We start from the raw sequence: 19,373 nt of genomic DNA, 5'->3' as shown, positions 1-19,373 counted from the left end.
AAATTAAATCCAAGTTTATCTGATCAGTGTTTCCGATGTAACCAAGAAACTGGTACATTTTTACATTCTACATGGTCTTGCTCTAAAATTCAACCTTTTTGGACAAATTTAAGACTTTTATTGGAACAAATTACGGGAATAAAACTTCCTCATAATCCAATATTACTTTTACTAGGTGATATTGAAGGGACAAAACCAAAACTCAAACTTAATAAATATCAGAAAGAATTTATAAAAACTGCGCTGGCTGTAGCCAAAAAGGCTATTGCAATTACTTGGAAATCAGATACATATTTAAGTATAGATTGTTGGAAAAAAGAAATCTATGGCTGTATTCCATTAGAAAAAATTACTTATAACTTAAGAGATAAATATGAAACATTTTTGAAAATCTGGGGCCCTTATTTACAAAAGACAGGATTAAATATATAGGTGCTCTGAAGAGAAAATTAATGGCTACTTGGGGAAAAAAAAATAAATATATATACTAAAGTTATTAAGAACTCCATGGAGCATGTGGAGACCTACCAACAACCAGGCACTCTTTCTTTCTTTCTTTTCTTTCTTTCTTAATTTTTTTTTATATAGGGTAGTTAGGGGGGAGGGATTAAGGGGAGGGGGGAAGGGTCACATATCTTTTTTTTTCTTCACTTGTAATCATTTAAAAATTTAAATAAAATTTAGAAAAAAAAAAAAGAATATCAGCTCCCATCAGATCTGCCCCATAGTCTCTGCCACTTAAACCATAGTTTAATCTAACCTACTCCTTACAGCACATGCCCTCTAATACAGGCATTATCTTGGTAAACCTCTTCTGAACTCTGTCCACTGCCTCCACATCCTTCTTACAATGGGGAGATCAGAATACAGACTAACCGGAGTTCTATACAGCTACAACACAACTCCTTGATTCTTGAACTCAATGCTTTGACTAATAAAGGCAAGCATGCTATGTGCCTCCTCTATTATCCCATTGAATTATACAGCCACTTTCATCAAGCTATGAACTTGAACTTCAAGAACCCTCTGTGCATCAATGTTACTAAAGGTCCTGCCATTAACCGTGCACTTCCCATTACATTTGATCTCCCAAAGTGCAACAGATTAGACTCCATCTGTGGTCTCACTGTCTATATCTGCAACTCATTCATATTCTGCTGTACCTTTTGGCAAGTTGACAGAGTCACACCCATGAGGGCATACAATGATTTACCAAAAACTATTTTACATAGAAATTCATGTCTCCGGCAGAATTATATCTAAAATGGTTATCAGTAATGAAGGAAGATCTAACCTGGTAGTCAACTGTACAATCATTGTATGTTAAATATTAACATAACATTTTCCAGTTGTACTGCAGCACATTTTCACTGATTTATTCAACAATTAAAAGTAGTAACATGAACAAAGTGATCATTTGGCATACACTTCAAAGTATCTTTTACTGTCAGCCTTTAAATGATACATTTCCTGTTGTGTTCTTTTCCCTGCAATAGTGCCACATATTTTATTTATATATAATACACTATCCCCCTCCCATTGTATCATATTAATCCCAATCTCAAACAGTTGCATTTTCATCACATTTCCAACACCATCTACTGTCCTTTGCTGCTGGGGTTTCAGAAGAGATGCTATCGAAATGGCAGCGACTGTTAAGTTCTACACATTTTTTGTTCTATTCAGGAGCCCTACAATAGACAGTTCAGCTGTCACATGAGCAGCCAAATACATTTGCTTGAACCAGAATTACACAAATAGCAAAAGAAGAGTACAATCACAACTTGGATCACTCATTCCTCTTACTACCTCTTGCAAACTGAAGGACATAATTGGGTGGAAAGTGAAAATCCCGCCAATCACCAAATTTTACTCCTATCTTAACAGTGTTGTTGGGCATTTTTTGTTGAAGTTTATACTTTAGGCCATAACATTACAGTTTTCCCACTTTTAGAAGGCTAGAATAAGGGATATAGCAGCACTTTAGTATTAACTGGAAGCAAGCATCCTTAAGTGCATGGATAATGCTGGACTGTTCATGGAGATCTTTAACCCCTCGCTTTGGCAGTGTGTGGTACCCACCTGCTTGAAGGAGGCTTCAATTATACCCAAGAGGAACATAGTGACCTGTCTCAATGACTATTGCCCAGTAGCAGTTACTTCCACAATGATGAAGTGCTCTGAGAGGTTAGTGATGAAACTTCTGCCCGAGAAGCAACTTGGATCCACTCTAATTGGCCTACCACAGCAACAGGTCCACAGCAGACACCATCTCATTGGCTCTTCTCTCAACCATGGACCACCTGGACAGCAAAGAGCATCAAGATGCTCTTTATTGACTACAGCTCAGCATTCAAGACCATCATCCCCTCAAGACTCATCAGTAAGTTCCAAGACCTTCGCCTCAATACCTCCTTGTGCAATTGGATTCTCGATTTCCTCTGTTGCAGTCCACAGTCAGTTCAGATTGGCAACAAAATCTCCTCCACAATCACCATCAGCACAGGTGCTTAGTCCCTTATTTTATTCACTTTAAACTTATGACTGTGGGGCTATGCACAGCACCAATGCCATACTCAAGTTTGCTGATGATACCACTGTCATAGGCCAAGGTGCTGAGTCAGGAGGGAGGGAGATTGAAAACCTAGCTGAGTGGTGCCATAACAACAACGTCTACTCAATAACATCTTACTCAGCAACGTCTTACTCAGTATCAGTAAGACCAAGTAGCCAATCATAGACTTCAGGAGAAGGAAACCTGAGGTCCATGAGCCAGTCCTCAACAGAGGATCAGAGGTAGAGATGGTTAGCAATTTTAAAATCTTCAGTGTTCTATAGATGCACTGTGGAGAGTAAATTGACTGACTGCCTCACAGCCAGGTATGGAATCACCAATGCCCTTGCAAAGAAAATCCAACAAAGAGTAATGGATATGGTCTAGTCTATCACGGGTAAAGCCCAACCAACCACTGAGCACATCTATATGAAATGCGGTTGGAGGAAAGCAGCATCCATCGAGAGGGACCTCCACCACCCAGGACATGCTTTCTTCTCACTGCTGCCATCAGGCAGAAGGTACAGGAGCCTCAGGACTCACACTGTGTTCAGGAACAGTTACAACTCCTCACCCATCAGGGTCTTGAACCAAATGGGAAAAATCCCCTAAACTTCAATTGCCCCATGATTGAAATGTTCCCACAATCAATGGATTCACTCATTTGTTGATACTTATTGCTCATTTGTTTGTTTGTTGTCTTCTGCACTCAGGTTGAATGGCCTAGTTGGGCAGACTGACATTGATTTTGTCATGGTTACTATTCTATAGATTTGTTGAATATGCCCACAAGAAAATGTATGTGGTGACATATATATATATATATATATACACACACACACACTTTGATAACAAATTTACTTTGAACTTTGAAGAAGTGAAAAGTATGCCACTGTGCTTCTCAATAATTCACATAATTCATGAAAGCATGATTGGCTCGGCTCCGAATATCAACTCAGAGCAGGAGTACAATTTGCTCTGCTGTTACGATCCCAGTTAATCTGACTGTAACCACAACTCCACATTCCAGTCTACCCCAGTAACCTTTTAACCTCTCCCATATCAAGCACCTTTATTTATTTATTGTTTAAATATATAGGTGATTGTTTTGAAGGAGGTATATTGATGTTGTTTGATCAATTAAAAAATAAATATAAAATATCAAACAACACTCTTTTGTTATTTTCAATTAAAGGCTTATTTACAAGAAAAGCTGGGTCAAACAATGTTGATGCCAAAACCTAGTGAAATAGAAATATTAATTCAAAAAGGAAAAATTAAAAAAATTACTTGTATGTACAATTTGATTCAAAAACAGATAATTAAATCAGGAATTCATAAATCAAGACAAAAATGGGAATCTGATTTGAATATTAAAATTGATGGAAAAAGCTGGTCAAGATTATGTTCTGATAGTATGATAAATACAATAAATGTTTGACTTAGATTAGTACAATATAATTTTTTACATCAATTAACATATAACACCACAGAAAATAAATAGATTAAATTCAAATACGTCTGACCAATGTTTTCGATGTAATCAAGAAATCGGTACTTTTTTACATTCTACTTGGTCTTGTTTTAAAATTCAATCATTTTGGATAAATCCAAGACTTTTATTGGAACAAATTACTGGAGTACAACTCCCACATAGTCCAATATTATTTTTATTAGGAGACATTGAAAGGACAATACCGAAACTTAAATTGAATAAGTATCAGAAAAAATTTATAAAAATTGCATTGGCAGTAGCCAAAAAAGTTTACGCAGTTACTTGGAAATCTGATTTATACTTAACTATGGATCGTTGGAATAATGAAATATATAGTTAGAAATGAATATGATATATTTTTGAAAATTTGGCTCCCATGAAGATAAAATTATAAAGTAATTGGGGAAAGTAAAAATAAATATTAAAATTATTTTGAACTCCATGGAGCATGTGGGGGGATCCTCCGATATCCAGGCAATCTTTCTCTTCTTTCTTTCTTTTTTTCTTTAGACAAGGGTTAAGGGGGGGAGGGTTAATATTATTTTTCTCTTTCTTACTAATTACATTTATTCTTTGTAATTTTCTAAAAATTTAATAAATAAAAAAAGCACCTTTATTTTAAACATATCCAAAGAGAATTTTCATTTCCAATGAGGAAGGCAGCTCCAGAGATTGGATTGTCAGAGAAAAAAAAAGATTGTTTCATCCATCTTAAACAGCAGCGTCTTTTTGAAACAGTGAATTCCATTTATGATCTCCCCTTTAAGAAGAAGTTTCTTCTCTTCACACAGCCTGTCAAGACACATTTCAATCTAGTCCTGCTGCACCTTTCTAAATACCAGATACAAGTTTAACCTGTCTATCCTTCCTAATAAAGACAACCTGCCCATTCCAGATACTGGTGTAATAAATGTCTGGATTGCTTCCAATACATTAAAATAGAAAATGTTGGAAACACTCAAGGTCAAGCAGCACTTGTGGAAAAAGAAACAGAATTAATGATTCAGGCCTTAAGACCCATTGCCAGTTCCACAGTTAAGAATGTTGCCTCAGGGTGATCCTGGAGTGGGAGGGGAAATATCCATTTGTCAGTTCCCAGAGAGACCACCTGACAATTACATCAGACAAAGGAAAGTCTGCTGCAAGAATACAAATACAAACCAGTCACATGCAAATTAGTATTGCATGAATATGATCAGATAATATGGCTTAAAGGTTGGACCAGGAGAAAAGGGTTTTATTTTATGGCACTAATATACTAACTCAGGGGAAATTCACCCATCTTATGACTGATACATTGCATGCATTCAGAAAAAGGAACATTCAATTTTGTCTCTGTACTTTTTTTCAAAACCATGAATCTAATTAGAGTTATATTTGTGTGCACTGCCCTTTCTTGACAGACTTCAGTTATCATTATCCATTTCAATATCATACATAAGATAGAGTTTGAACTTAGCTGCATTAGGTGGCCTTGTATTACAAAGCAAAGCATTAAACCAAATGGGGTGAGGTGGTGGGTAACAGCTTCTGATAAGGGAAAATTTAGAACAGATAAAGATAAAACAAAGTGAAAGAGGAGAACACAAATAGAAAAAGATATTTGAGAAATATTCAGTGACTTCGTTTCTAAGTTTTCTATGGTACAGAATTACTTAAATTCATCACCTTCTCAGTGATGAAATTTCTCATCTCAGTTCCATTCACTTCACCTTGAGACTGTGGTGCCTGATTCTAGATTTTCCAGCCAGCAGAAAGATTCCTCCTACATCTTGCCAAGGCAGATTGTTGTTTCATTTCACTGAGGTGAAGCTCTTATATTTTTCAGAACTCAAGTTTTTCCAAACTTTTTCTGAACCCAATACTGAGCAATTCCATCTCTCTTCAAACAACAGCCCCAACAGTCTGCTGAACCTTCACTAATCAGTATACGTCTGAGGAAGGATATCAAAGGAGAGGTTTTAATGGGATATACACTGGCTAAGTGAATGAGCAAAGGCACAGATAATGGAACATAATGTTGAAACAATACATGGTTGTCCACTTTTAAGACTAAAAAGTGTTGGTCAAATAGAGACAAATGTCTTACTTTCTAGAGTTAAATTTAGAACTTTACATAAGGAATCTAATGATGTTAGGGCATGACGAGATATTTTTATTAAATGACAGCCCTGTGAATGATGGTCCTACAGCTAGTAATAGAAGAGCATTCATACAAGAGACCAGGACAACTGATGTATTTGGCACATCACAAATCTAATTCTGCTCCATTGGGTTCCCACTCACTCTCTTTTACCTCAATACCTTTTTGTGCAACTGGATCTTGGACCCCAGTGAGATTACATTGAAAACAACACCTCCTCCATGATCTCTATCAGTCCAGGTGCATTACAGGGTTGTGTGCTTAGCTTCTTGCTCTACTCACTTTACACCCAACTGTATGGCTAAGCACAGCTCCAATGCCATATTCAAGTTTGCTGATGACACCACTGTTGTGGGCTGAATCAAAGGTGGTGATGAACAATCACACAGGAGGGAGATTGAAAACTGGCTGCGTAGTGTCATAACAACACTCAACGTCATTAAGACCAAGGAACTGATTATAGACTTCAGGAAAGGGAAACCAGAAGTCCATGAGCCAGTACTCATCAGAGGATCAGAGGTGGAGAGGGTTAGCAGCTTTAAATTCCTGTGTGTCACTATTTCAGTGGACCTGTCCGGGACCCAGCAAGCAAGTGATATATAGTAGAGTGTATTGACTGGTTGCATCACAGCCTGGTATGGAAACACCAAAACTTTTGATAGGGAAGATCCTACGAAAGGTAGTGGATTTGGCCCAGTATGTCACAGGTAAAGCCCTCCCAACCACTGACCATATCTACATGAAAAACTGTTGTAGAAAAGCAAGCATCCATCATCAGAGATCCCCACCACCCAGGCCATGCTCTCTTCTTGCTGCTGCCATTAGGCAGAAGGTACAAGAGCCTCAAGACTCACACCACCAGGTTCAAAAACAGTTACTACTCCTCAACCAATGATCTCACTATTAAGGACTCTTTACAGCACAGTTTGTCTTCTGCCCTCTGGTTGATCTTTGTTTGATCCTGTTATAATTACTATTCTATAGATTTGCTGAGTATGCCCACAAGAAAATTAATCTCGTAGTTGCATATGACTTATATGTATTTTGACAATAAAATTCACTTTGAACAATTAATATGTTAATGGCAGCCAGTTCCAGAATGGAGGCAACTCACTTGCTGTCCATTCTCTCAAAGTAAGACCAAACAAAGATTTCAACAGAATCCACTCAATGAAGCAAAATTTGAACCTTTAAAAAGGCATCGTCAAAGCAGGATCCACTTGCAGAGGGAAAGCAATCAGGTAATCGAACACAGGCTGTTGAAACTCTGCCTGCCTTGTCTTACTTGAAACTCAAATGAAATAGGTTCAACTTACCTTCTGCAGCTGAAGCAGTGCCCTGCGAGACAGAAGCCGAACGTGTTTGTTCATGTATAGATAAGAGCTCATCATCCTCCAAGGCAAAGTACACTGGTACAATTGTCTCTGTCGCCAAAAGTTCTGGCTCGATTTCCATAAACTGCTGCTAATTTAAAAAACGTCAGTCTAGTAATCACTATTAAATTAGGAAAGTGCCAAATTCCATCAATTTAAAATTACCCAAAATGCTGCTTTCCTGAAAATTATCACTAAATAAGGAATATGTAGTGAATCACTCAATAGTAACAAGCTTTAGTAAAATGTCTTTATTTTTAACTCCATTCAACTCAAAGCCAAAGGTAACATTATGTTGTACAACTCAGAAGAGGAACTATTATAGAAGATGATGTCTACTACTTGTTACCATATAAATTCTATTATTTACCTATTGAGCCAGAGGGCCCAGATGTCAAAGATTTTGAATTAAAAATTTAGGCCAAGTAAGATTTGGCATTACAAATATTCAAGGTACAAATCTTTTTATATATTTAAAAATATTTCACTGTGGGAAGTATGACATGCATTTAGTTTCATTTACTGTCATTCCTTAAGCTTCATTTTACAGTTTAAAAAAAAGAACTTTAAGTCCAAAAGTGGGGAATGTCAGTACAGGTGAGAACAGAAAACACTTATTTTAGATGTTCATCACTAGAATCATGCCTAGCAGACGCTCTCAATACTGTTTCATTAGACACAGATTAAAATAACTTCTTTTCCTGCCACAGAAACTTACTCATCTCCAACTTCAGAAGAACCAGCGTAATATTTCTCCAATTCATATATTTACTTGTCTAAGTAAAATGCCAAGGACCATTTTATGCTGTTGGACCCATTTTATATTGATTGGAAGCTGACAGTAGATGGACATTGACTCACAATACATGTCCCATTGCCTCTCAAAATTCCAACTCTACGTCCCCATTGTGAGAAGTGGAAATGGGTAAGGCTAGCCAACAGTACTCTGGTGAAGCTGTATAGGCCAATCTCCTGTATAGTAGATATAATGGATTCCAGAAACATTGATGAACTCTATCCACACCATCAACTTTAGACATGGAGATAGGAGGTCATCAATGGCGTTTGGTTCACTGGGAGCTACGAGGCTAAGAAGATATATCCCATTAACAAAACAAATTCACTGTGCTGCACACCATCTACTTATGTGTATATAAAACACAAATAAATTTTGGAAAATTTACTGCTGTAATGCTAACCAAGCAAATCAACAAAAACTGTAAGACTTGTAATTACTCCAAGGTATCTCTTAATCCTTTTGTGCTTCTATGTGATAGTTTTCTATAGAACAAATGATAAAATTAAAGAAAGCTGCATTACCTGAATAATATCCTGAGGCATCATTGACATGTTCTGGGGCAGAATTATCACCACTGCCCCAGCACTTTGTCGTATGGCTTCCTGAAATTTGTCAAATGAAAATTCTGCTAATCTCATGAGCACACACCTGCGGCTCAGCACGTCAGCTTCAATTGTTCGCGCTTCTGTGTTCAGCACAGCATTCCTTGTACCTGAAAATGAACAGCTTTTTAAGTAGCCATCAACAAACATCATGTCTGCAGTTGTCCACCTGGCAATGTGAAAGTAATTAGAACAAATTGGATGTGGGGTCAGTCACCCAATTCCTTTAAACAGGAGACAAAAAATACTCTGTACACAAAATGATCTCCCAGCAAGAGGGTAGTAGTGCATCTTGATGCACCTTGTTCTTTGCAATTGTGTGCACTTATGGTAAGGTCATTTGCTGCAAACAACAGTAAGTAAATTAAGGGCCTTTTAGGCAGTAGATTAGACCTTCTAACTTCTGCGACTGCAGTTATGCACTGTTCAGGGCATCAAATTTATCATCAGTAATGGTTGGGAAGTGTTAATAACCAATGATTATGGAATAGTAGCAGAGTGGTTATGTTATGAAAGTGGCAGTTGGAGTTCTGAAGCATCGATCCGGAGGCATTAACCAGGGCAGCTGCTGATGTTAATTTCAAACAACAAAATCAAGTTTGGAATTTTAAAAAAGCTCCCCCACAACGACTATGAAACTTCATTGCGTAAGAGCACCAGATTATGTCCTTTAAAGAAAGAAGCAAATCAGCCATTCTTTACCCAGTCCAGCCTGTACAAAAGTACAGATCCATCACTGTGGCGCACCTTGAATCGTTTCATGGGCAATGGGCAATAAACATTGGTATTATCAATAATATTCACACTCAGTGAGTTAATAAATAAATAGTGTGAAGTATATGCAAGTTATAGATAACCCAAGGACAGGAAAAAAAATAACTAGCACAGACTGGAGTTGGGTTGCAACATTTACTGCACTTTAAGTTAGTTATTACTTTTCTGTAACTTCCTCTTTCTCACAAGCTCCACTCTCTGTTTTGTGCTTTTATCCTTTTCATCATACATCCAGCAAGCCTTTGGCATTGAAATTAAAAATACACTCTAGATGCTGCAAATCTGAAATAAAACAGAAAATATTGGAACCACTCAGTAGGTCAGGCCACATCTGTGGGAAGAGAAACAGATATTTCATGTCAAAGATCCTTGATTAGAACTGGATATTAGAGCAAAGCCTCTTCCATTGCCTTCTATGGCAATTTATTAATTTTCAGGATCTCAAGAGAATGAAGCTGTACCTGTCATGGGATCTCCTACCTACTAATTTCCACAACTTTGAACTAATGGTCGGCATTATCTTCTTGATGACTTAATCAACTTCTTTGATACTCTTTACAGCCCGTTATGGTACTCTCATATAAAATTTAGCTTAAAGTTAAAAAGTCAACGATTTTATTGTATTTGTTTCAGGTGTCCAGTCATTCATTTTTTAATTTCCTTCACACTATGATTGAGTGATCTATAATTATGATAACTATGATGAACTAGCAGAAATACAAATCAAGCAGCTCATAATGGGATCTTTTCACTCAGTTGTTCGGGATTACATTTCCAGGATTAATGTGTTTCAGGATATCATAAAGACTGTCTATACGCTTGCTCACTTGCAAAGGGGAGTTAAGAACAACAGTCAATTGCGTAGTTGAATTCAGGAAAATAGAACAATAGCAACGTGCAGTATTGTATGGCGTCTGTTTAGATATTTGCATTGACACTCAAGTGAGGAAAGTAATATCACTTAATATATTGATACTAAGTACTACATTTCGAACTGATGCCTATGTCAAGAACAGTGAGTGGTCTGTTGCAATACAATTTAAGTTTGGATCAGATTGTTCATATATGCCTATTTCCCTCTGACTTAATTTAGTAATGGTTTTGTTGCATAGATGATAATTTGAAGTAATATATGAAAAGGAAGTTATTTCTGTGGCTATTACTAATGATATTATCATAATATTATTGGAGTCTCTAATCAATAATAAAAAAGATAGCTATGGCTGCCATTAGGAGTAGCAGCCTGCTGCACCATTTAGTAAGATAACAATTCATCAGACTGCAACCTCACTGCAAACCAAGCTGATTGTAACTTTACATCTATCCCATAAACACAAATGGAACAATGAAATGCCAACTCCAACAAAGCTCTGAAGATCATATGGATCTGCATTCCTAAACCTGAATTGTAGACATTCAGATTTTTCAGCACACACAGAACCTACATACATCCAAACAATGAACGTCATTTGCGGTAACACATTCTGTGCTATCTCTTGTAGATTAAATGACATGCTGCATTTCATTCCACTCTCTAATTATAGGGCCTATAGTTACATTACTGTCTGATAGAAATATCTAACATCTTTTTAACTGACACCTTCAGCCATGTAATTATAACAAAAAAGGATATTAAATGAAGGGCACTAAATATATGCATTTTAATATCTGTTGAACACTTTGTGTCCCCAACAAAGGTTCAATTGAATACAACTTGTAAGTTCAAGATTCAATTGCAATCCAACCAACCCATTACTGCAACATGCTTCACAACTATGACCATTCAGGTATTAGTATAAGCTAACAGTAGCATTCCAGCTTTTATGTCATATATCCTTACTCCAGAGAACTTGTATCGGAGCCAGTAATGTATTACTAGTGATATCACCTAAGGAGTGTGACATGAAACCACATGAAAAGTGTATAAACCACTGCTTATACACTTTACTGGCAACTCACCATTGCCAAACCTTAATTCTCTTTGCCTACCATGGTGTGCATCTATAATATGTTGCAAAATCTTGTCTGGATTACTGTGAGCTGTATGATGCAGTACAGAAGTATGATAATATGTTTTCAAATTGGGGTGGGCACATATTGGAAGGGAACTGCCTGCAAGTTTTCTTCCAAAATGTACTGATCCCAATTTGTAAATATATAATTCCTTCATTGTCACTGGCCTAAATCCTGGAATTCCCTACCCAATAGCATTGCAGGAGTACTTTCATCAGAAAACAACAATGATTCAAAAAGGTTGCTCACCACTCTCTTTTCAAGGGGATTATGGATGAGCATTGCTTCCCTAATATTAATGTTTGGATCCTAGAAAAAGAATGAATTATTTGAAAGATCCAAATGGCTGGATTTAAAGAAAGCAGTACTGAAGATAACTAAATTACTTTTAAGATATAAATGGGCATCACAGAAAGTGTTCTGTTGCATTTACCCACAAGTCAACGACGACATTTTGAATTCAATTAATTGTATATTTATTTCATGCCTTTCATTCAATCATCTTTTTTTTGTCGGTTCTAATTATATAACTGAAGGTATCTGTTAAAAGGATGCACGACATTTTCAACAGACAGAAATTTAACTATAGGTCTTATAATTACAGAGTAGAATGAAGTGGAGCATGTCACTTCATTTACAAAAGAGAGCACAGAATGAACAGAAGAACTTCAGTAATATTCCATTTATAATACAGAACCCATGGTGCTTGATGCCAAATCCAACAAAGTCAGACACTGCAAAAGCAGGGTAACTTTTGGAAAATGATTTTCATTCAAGTGGGATTTAATAGAACAGAGATATGTAAAGTGGAATGGCAAACAGTTAGATTTATTTTACCTAGACCAAATTTCATGCTTTCCCTGAAGCATGACAGAATGGGTCTCACATTCAACATTTACAAGACAAAGTTCTTCTACCAAATTGCCCCTGCTGTATAAAATTATCCTTCAATGAAGATTCACAGTGAGACCCTCAGAAATGCCAAGCCATTCCGAAATCTCAAGAGCCATCACAATCTTACAAAGACAGACAGAGACAGTGACTTTTAATGCTGTATGCAAACTTGCCAGGACAGCCTTTAGCCAGTGGAGTTAGAAGGTCCTTGAGGATCCACAACTTACACCTGGCACAAATGTCATGGTCTACCAGGCAGCATTGATCCCTATCCACAGCAGGCATCTCATGGGGCTAGGAAAATGACAGTAATACCATTTCGTCAAAATCCTCCAAAACACTGGAAGACCAAGAGAATCAACATTAATGTCTCGCTCCAGGACAACATCCCGAGTAATGATGCTCTCGGCTTCTTTGGCAGTGAAATCCAGCTCCGAAGCGAACTGCTTGGCGGTGTGTTCTGGGCCTGGAGTGTTTTGACACAGAGAGGCCAGGGTCCTAATGCAAGGTACAATCTGAACACCAGTCTGTATAGACTGGAAGGGCAGGGCGTCGAGAGTCGGGCGAGGTTGGATCACTTTGGGCACCGAGCTGAGTTGGAGAGGCCAAGAACGGTTTCTTTGGCAGTGAAATCTATATCTAGAGCGATTTGCTGCAGCTGGGTCCAGGTCCTAGTGCAAAGTGTGATCTGCTGTTTGGGCAATTTAAACTTCTGTCCAAATACACTGGGGATTTCTCTCTCTGCAAAGCTAAGGCTGTACGACTGCCTGTGGCTGCTGTGCTTCATGGCTGACAACTCTGGAGATTTGCCCCACTAATGTCATGAACTGAATACTGAGGCTTTGAGCCTACTCCGGGGATTTGGATCTAAGGATTCAATTTGGTTCAGAACGCTGTTGTTGTTGCTCGCTTCAATTGTTTACATGATTTGCTCCCCCTCCCCGCATTTTCTCTGTGAACATTGATTGGTGGGGCGGGGGGGGGTTTGTTTTCGTACATTAAAAAAAAATTAGGTTCTTTCGGGTTTCTTGATTTGCAACTGCCTGTAAGCAAATAAATCTCAAAGTTGTTTAATTTATACATTTATTGATAATAAATGTACTTTGAAGTCTCTAAGTCAGGAACATGTCTGCCAAAGACTAGATTCCAAAAACTCCATCTTAAGCTCTGCCAGGGAAGAGACTACCAGGTGCACAGAGGAAAAAAAAACATTAAAGATGTGTTCAAAGCCAATGAGAAGAAATCTAACATCCTCACTGACTCCTGTGAATCTTTGGCCCAAAACCAAGCAAGGAGAGGCAGCAACAGTTAGAGCGCTATTGAAAAACTTATGGCCATGCATTGGGAGCACACAGAGGGCTTTGTGAAAGGAGACTTCACCATACATTATCCATCCAATGCTTTGACAGCAACCACCTGTTCCATCTACAGCAGTGTCTGTGGCTCTTAAATTGCCTCATTAGCCACCCCAGAATCCACAAACTAGAAGTGGAAGCAAGATGTTGTCAACTGCAAGGGTCTGCCTTAAAAAAACAACAGTTATCATTAAATGAAAAAAAAGATCAAAGTTGTCACATTATTTAAAAAAAAATCTCTCAACTGACACCCCCCCCATTGGATGAGAAAAAAAACTGGCCATCGGTGCTATAATCTTCTCAAAAATATTAAGCAAAAAACTTGTGCTTAAGAAAGTCAATCCACTTTGGGTATCTATTGGTTGACAACAAATGCAGTTTTATCAGTCAGCCACAACCTGATGATATTAAAATGGTTGTGCAAAATTTCACTTTTCTCCCTGTTAGGGCCCAACCCACACACGTCAGGAGTACTGAAACTCTTGCAGGCTTGCCATAAGATGATGCCAGCAATATCCATTCATTTGCACTAGCAAGATCAAGTAAAACCTGAAAATGGAATTCTAAATATCATTAATGCCAGGTGTAACATCTTGCTGTGCTGACACAGCAAATTCTGGGTATTTTTAATTACAAGCTCAGCTAACTTTCCACAAATCAGCAGGCTGTGGATGGAGACCACGAGGCAGACAGCATAGAAATGACAGTGAAAATGGCACCAATTCTAAATGCCTCTTCCCGCAAGGCCTTTTGTGGTAATCCAAATTTACTATTACTAGTTTTACAGATGCACTGTTTCTGCCATTCTTGGAACTTCCAGCTTTTCAAATTTAATTAAAATTCCTTTTAGTTGTTCTGTGAATAAAATTTTTGTTAATAGCTTTTCTTAAGTATCTATAGATAGATTTAAATTTGGGGAAAAATGCTACTGCCATTAAATTATCAAAGTTTAAACAAAAGTTTTATTTTAAAAATCATTAGCCAGTATTATAGTCAGCAAGTTACTCTTCACCCATCCCAGTCCAATATTTGTATTAGAAGAAAAAACAACCCACTCCCACAAGTGTCGATGCTCAGTCAAGTGTTTGAGCTGTGGTTGCTTATTCTCTCCCTTCAATATAGTTTACATGGAAACCTGGAAAAAAAGTATTAAAACGGACAAAGTTTCACATCGCTTGGCTCGGAGTCTATCCACTTAGGCTTGATTTCTTAGATTGTAGATTACCCATTAGATGTTTAGTGTGGCTACCTGACACACAGTACTAGTATTTTACTATTTAGAGCCAAGGCCTTTACTTGCCAAGGCATTAAGTTATGAAATACTTTGCGTTCCCCAATCTATTAACAAAATCCTGACAACTTACTTTTTAAAATCTCTAATCATTTACACATGAATCTCCTTACCTACTATTTGACAGTCTTCTCAAAGCAGCAAAATACTCATCTTCCCAACCCCAACCACCACTGATATAATTGTACAGACAGAATAGCTGAATTTACACTCAAATGACCCAAAGTTTCTTTAGACTAGATTGAATCACTGTATTTGGTTTGATCGACCAATGTACATAGAAAATATCACCACTGTCATTTCTACTTGTTCCAGGTAGGAAAAGTGAAGTTTTACTATACTGTAAACCAATAATGTGATTTTTAAAACCAACCCTTTTATGTTTACTTACATGTCATAGGATTTGATGGCATCAATTACGGTAGTATAGCTGTTGGCACCATAAATACACTTATTTTCAGCATGGTTGCCCTCTGAACTTGGTCAAAATGGACATTGACCATCCACTTATCACAGTGCCTATTCAGCACAAAGGAACAGAAAGAAACTTGCACCAAGACATTTTTAATGAATACTCAAATCTGTCATCTCAATTGCTTACTCTACCAGTAACAGATGGAGACCTGTATCAGATCCACAGTTACAACTAGTAGAATACTAGTAACAGATGATGAGACAATATTTCACCTGAGTATTACACAAATCAGGACTCTTGTCATAATATTTGAGGAAACAAAAAAATTAATAACACTTAATTTTTGTGTTATTTATTAGCTTACAATATTGCAAGGCTGTACAAGATAAATTGCTGATGCACTGCAGTGATTGTTATGCAATCAGATGCAGCAGCCATCCTGTGCTAGAACTGCCCTATGAAAAAACAATGAGATGTATTCCCATAGATGTGGTGATACTGGTTCAGATTCTGTAACCTACCTCCTACTCTTTATCAGGTAGTGACAGTTTTTAAATATACAACCAGACCAACTAAGAAATCAAAATTCAGTTTACATCTTGGCTTGGAGTTCTCATGGTGAGAACCTGAAATTCAAATGCATTTCGCCAGTATTATATTCAAATTTCCTGCAAATCCCATGAGAAAAGATGGAATATGAAATGAACATAAACGATTGCTGACCAAGCAAGTGCCAAATTCACTCCATAGTTCTTTGTAAACCAAAATTAAAGTTTCTTAACCATTATTCATGCACATTCAGGTACAGCACATTTGAGAACTTGCAATCAGAAAAGTGTCTCAATATTTAATATGACCTACACCATTAATGTGACTCATATTATTAAAGGGTACTCATTAAAAGAGGAAATATGGAGATCTTAGATGAAAGTTTATTTTGAATGCTTATAACATTAAAATAATAGAACATTAACTCATTTCAGAACAATTGTTTCATAAAATTGCTTCATCTATTTTCACATTGCTAATTGTTATGACAAACTGGTTACCCATTTCCAACCTCACAAAATAACAGCTCCACTTCATAAGAAGCAAATTGTCAGCAAAGTCCATTGACCATGTTAATGTCATATTATATTTCCCCCGTCACACTATCTATGCCTGATTTCATGTATCTAATACTTAAAATTTAATTTATGCTTCAGTTATGCCCAAAACTATTCCAATACTAACTTTCCACTTAACAGCGTTTAAAGTGAGACGATACAAACTTTTGCTAGACATACCCTCACCCCAAATCCCATTCACCAATTTCGCATGCTGCTGACCAATACTGGCCCTGGTCTAGCAATGACTTGCAATTAATTGTTACCATGGGCTCAGATCCCTTTACTACTTTACGTCCCCTTATCTCTATGACCAAGGTCAGTCAACAAACTTAAAATTCTGTTATATCTTCAATTACTGTCTCTCATGCAGCTCCTACTCCTCCAACCTAAAACCCAACACATTCTCCACCGTCCAGGAAAGAATTCGCTCTCTCTCTCGTGCGTACCCAATGCCTATTTCAGACTCTCGACTGGTTCTATTCCACCACTCATGTCGGCAATGAGTTTGAGATCGCACCACTCGCTACGTGACAAGTTCTTCCTCACGCATCCCAAGACACCTCTACACCTCCCACTTCTCCGCACCTACACAATGCACTTCTGGGAAGGGAAATAAGAAACCTTTCAGTCCGATGATCAAGAGGCTGCGTGAGGCGCTGAGCATTTTCTGTGCGCGCCGCGGGGCTTGTGCTTTTGCTCGGAATTTTAAAACGGGGTGGAAGGAAGCGGGTGAGGTACTCACCGTAAGCCTGGCCCTGTAGATCGTACTGCTGCATTCTGTACACTGTAAACTCGTGGGCCGCCTCTATGGGCAGCGGTGAGACCAGGATCAACACGGCAGGGATGAAGACGATGAAAGTCAACGGGAATGAACCCTTGAACATGTTGTCAAACACTTCACTTGCTTCCTCGAACATTCTCGGTCCTTCTTCTAACTAATCACTACTGTATCTAATTATTTGTATAATATTTCAAATACTATCATTTACACAGAAACGTACCCCTCCCCCGGTCCTAACCCACCCCTACACACACACACACGTTGCCACACTACCCCAGCGTCAGAGGACTTACAGGCATAACACGGACAACCCACTTGGAAGGGGGGGGCGGATCGAACATTATCCCCACCCCCTGCGGTTTGATAGGCTGGTCTGGATAATATTAGCATAACAGGACTATTGCATACATGCTTCCAGTTGGCTGATGAAATGCCAATCCCACACAACCCTGCCCGACGTCGCTTTACCTTAAATAATCTTGTTTTATTTGTTCTGCGTTTTTTTCACAATAACAGCCCTGTTTTGACTGAGAAACAAAATATAGCTTTATAAGCGCTCGGAAAACGATTGATGACAGAAATTTGCAGCGGCAGACTCGCATGCGTGCTAAGATTCGCCTTTACAAAGATTGACGTCTCCCCTGTCCAGTTAAAAATTCAAACCTTGAAGGGGCGGCCCCGAATCTAAGGGAGGATGGGGGGTGGGGTGGATGGGCTGGCGTGAATCGTCAGCGAAAGCGCGGCGGAACCCAGCGCTCGCGACCAGCGGGAGGCGGGATTTCCTGGCGTGAAGGGAAACGCGGCAGTTTTTGAAGTAAAAATGGCGGATCGGCCTAATCTGTGAGTGGAATTGGTCAATGTCTGTCACCAGATATCCAATAATTCGCAGGGCCTTGCTGTAGAAATTAGGGGGTGCATTCTTTGTATGTCGTAAAGTTGATGAGGAAGTTTCTCAGTCCGAAACGCGACTCTATTCCTGCCTGATCTGCTCTGCCCCTCAAGTATTTTGTATGTGCTACACAGGATTGCTAGCATTTACAGAATTTCTTGTGTTTGCCAGTGCCAGTATTGTATTATGGCATTCGACGAAGTTCTAAACGGGAGCTTAGTGAATAAAGTTAGAAAGAGGATATAGGATTTTTTTTTGGCGGAATGAGTTGGGAGTAGATGAAGGTAGTGAAGAAAGCTTTTGGTATGTTGGCCTTTATAAATCAGAGCATTGAATATAGGAGTTGGGATGTAATGTTAAAATTGTAGAAGGCATTGGTAAGGCCGAATTTGGAGTACTGTGTACAGTTCTGGTCACCGAATTATGGGAAAGATGTCAGCAAAATAGAGTACAGAGAAGATTTACTAGAATGTTATCTGGGTTTCAGCACCTAAGTTACAGGGAAAGATTGAACAAGTTAGGTCTTTATTCTTTGGAGTGTAGAAGGTTGCGGGGGGACTTGATAGAGGTATTTAAAATTATGAGGGGGATAGATAGAGTTGACGTGGATAGGCTTTTTCCATTGAGAGTAGGGGAGATTCAAACAAGGGGACATGAGTTGAGTCTTAGGGGGCAAAAGTATAAGGGTAACATGAGGGGGAATTTCTTTACTCAGAGAGTGGTAGCTGTGTGGAATGAGCTTCCAGTAGAAGTGGTAGAGGCAGGTTCGGTATTGTCATTTAAAGCAAAATTGGATAGGTATATGGACAGGAAAGGAATGGAGGGTTATGGGCTGAGTGCAGGCCAGTGGGACTAGGTGAGAGTAAGCGTTCGGCACGGACTAAAA

The 19,373-nt window shown here is 38.3% G+C and overlaps 2 protein-coding genes across 4 annotated transcripts in view; one reads left to right on the top strand and one right to left on the bottom strand.

Moving 5' to 3' along the window:
* ncln (nicalin) overlaps positions 1–17,876 on the bottom strand; it is a 49,517-nt gene extending 31,641 nt beyond the window's left edge. Inside the window, exons 1-3 of one of the 3 annotated variants that reach the window (XM_073068378.1) lie at positions 17,560–17,876; positions 8,886–9,076; positions 7,509–7,656 (exon numbers count right to left, since the gene is read on the bottom strand). In XM_073068378.1, coding sequence (XP_072924479.1) covers positions 7,509–7,656; positions 8,886–9,076; positions 17,560–17,734 — 514 coding nt within the window. In that variant the 5' untranslated portion in view covers positions 17,735–17,876. The remainder of the gene's footprint in view (positions 1–7,508; positions 7,657–8,885; positions 9,077–17,559) is intronic. The other 2 variants (XM_073068379.1, XM_073068381.1) reach the window with 2 other exon arrangements.
* A 438-nt stretch (positions 17,877–18,314) lies between these two features.
* haus8 (HAUS augmin like complex subunit 8) overlaps positions 18,315–19,373 on the top strand; it is a 73,187-nt gene continuing 72,128 nt past the window's right edge. The window contains exon 1 of the mRNA XM_073068377.1: positions 18,315–18,438. Within this exon, the coding sequence (XP_072924478.1) occupies positions 18,419–18,438 (20 nt within the window). The 5' untranslated portion in view covers positions 18,315–18,418. The remainder of the gene's footprint in view (positions 18,439–19,373) is intronic.

This window comes from Hemitrygon akajei, chromosome 16 (genome assembly GCF_048418815.1).
Source record: "Hemitrygon akajei chromosome 16, sHemAka1.3, whole genome shotgun sequence".
NCBI classification, from domain to species: Eukaryota; Metazoa; Chordata; class Chondrichthyes; order Myliobatiformes; family Dasyatidae; genus Hemitrygon; species Hemitrygon akajei.
This window is presented reverse-complemented; position numbering and strand designations above follow the sequence as displayed.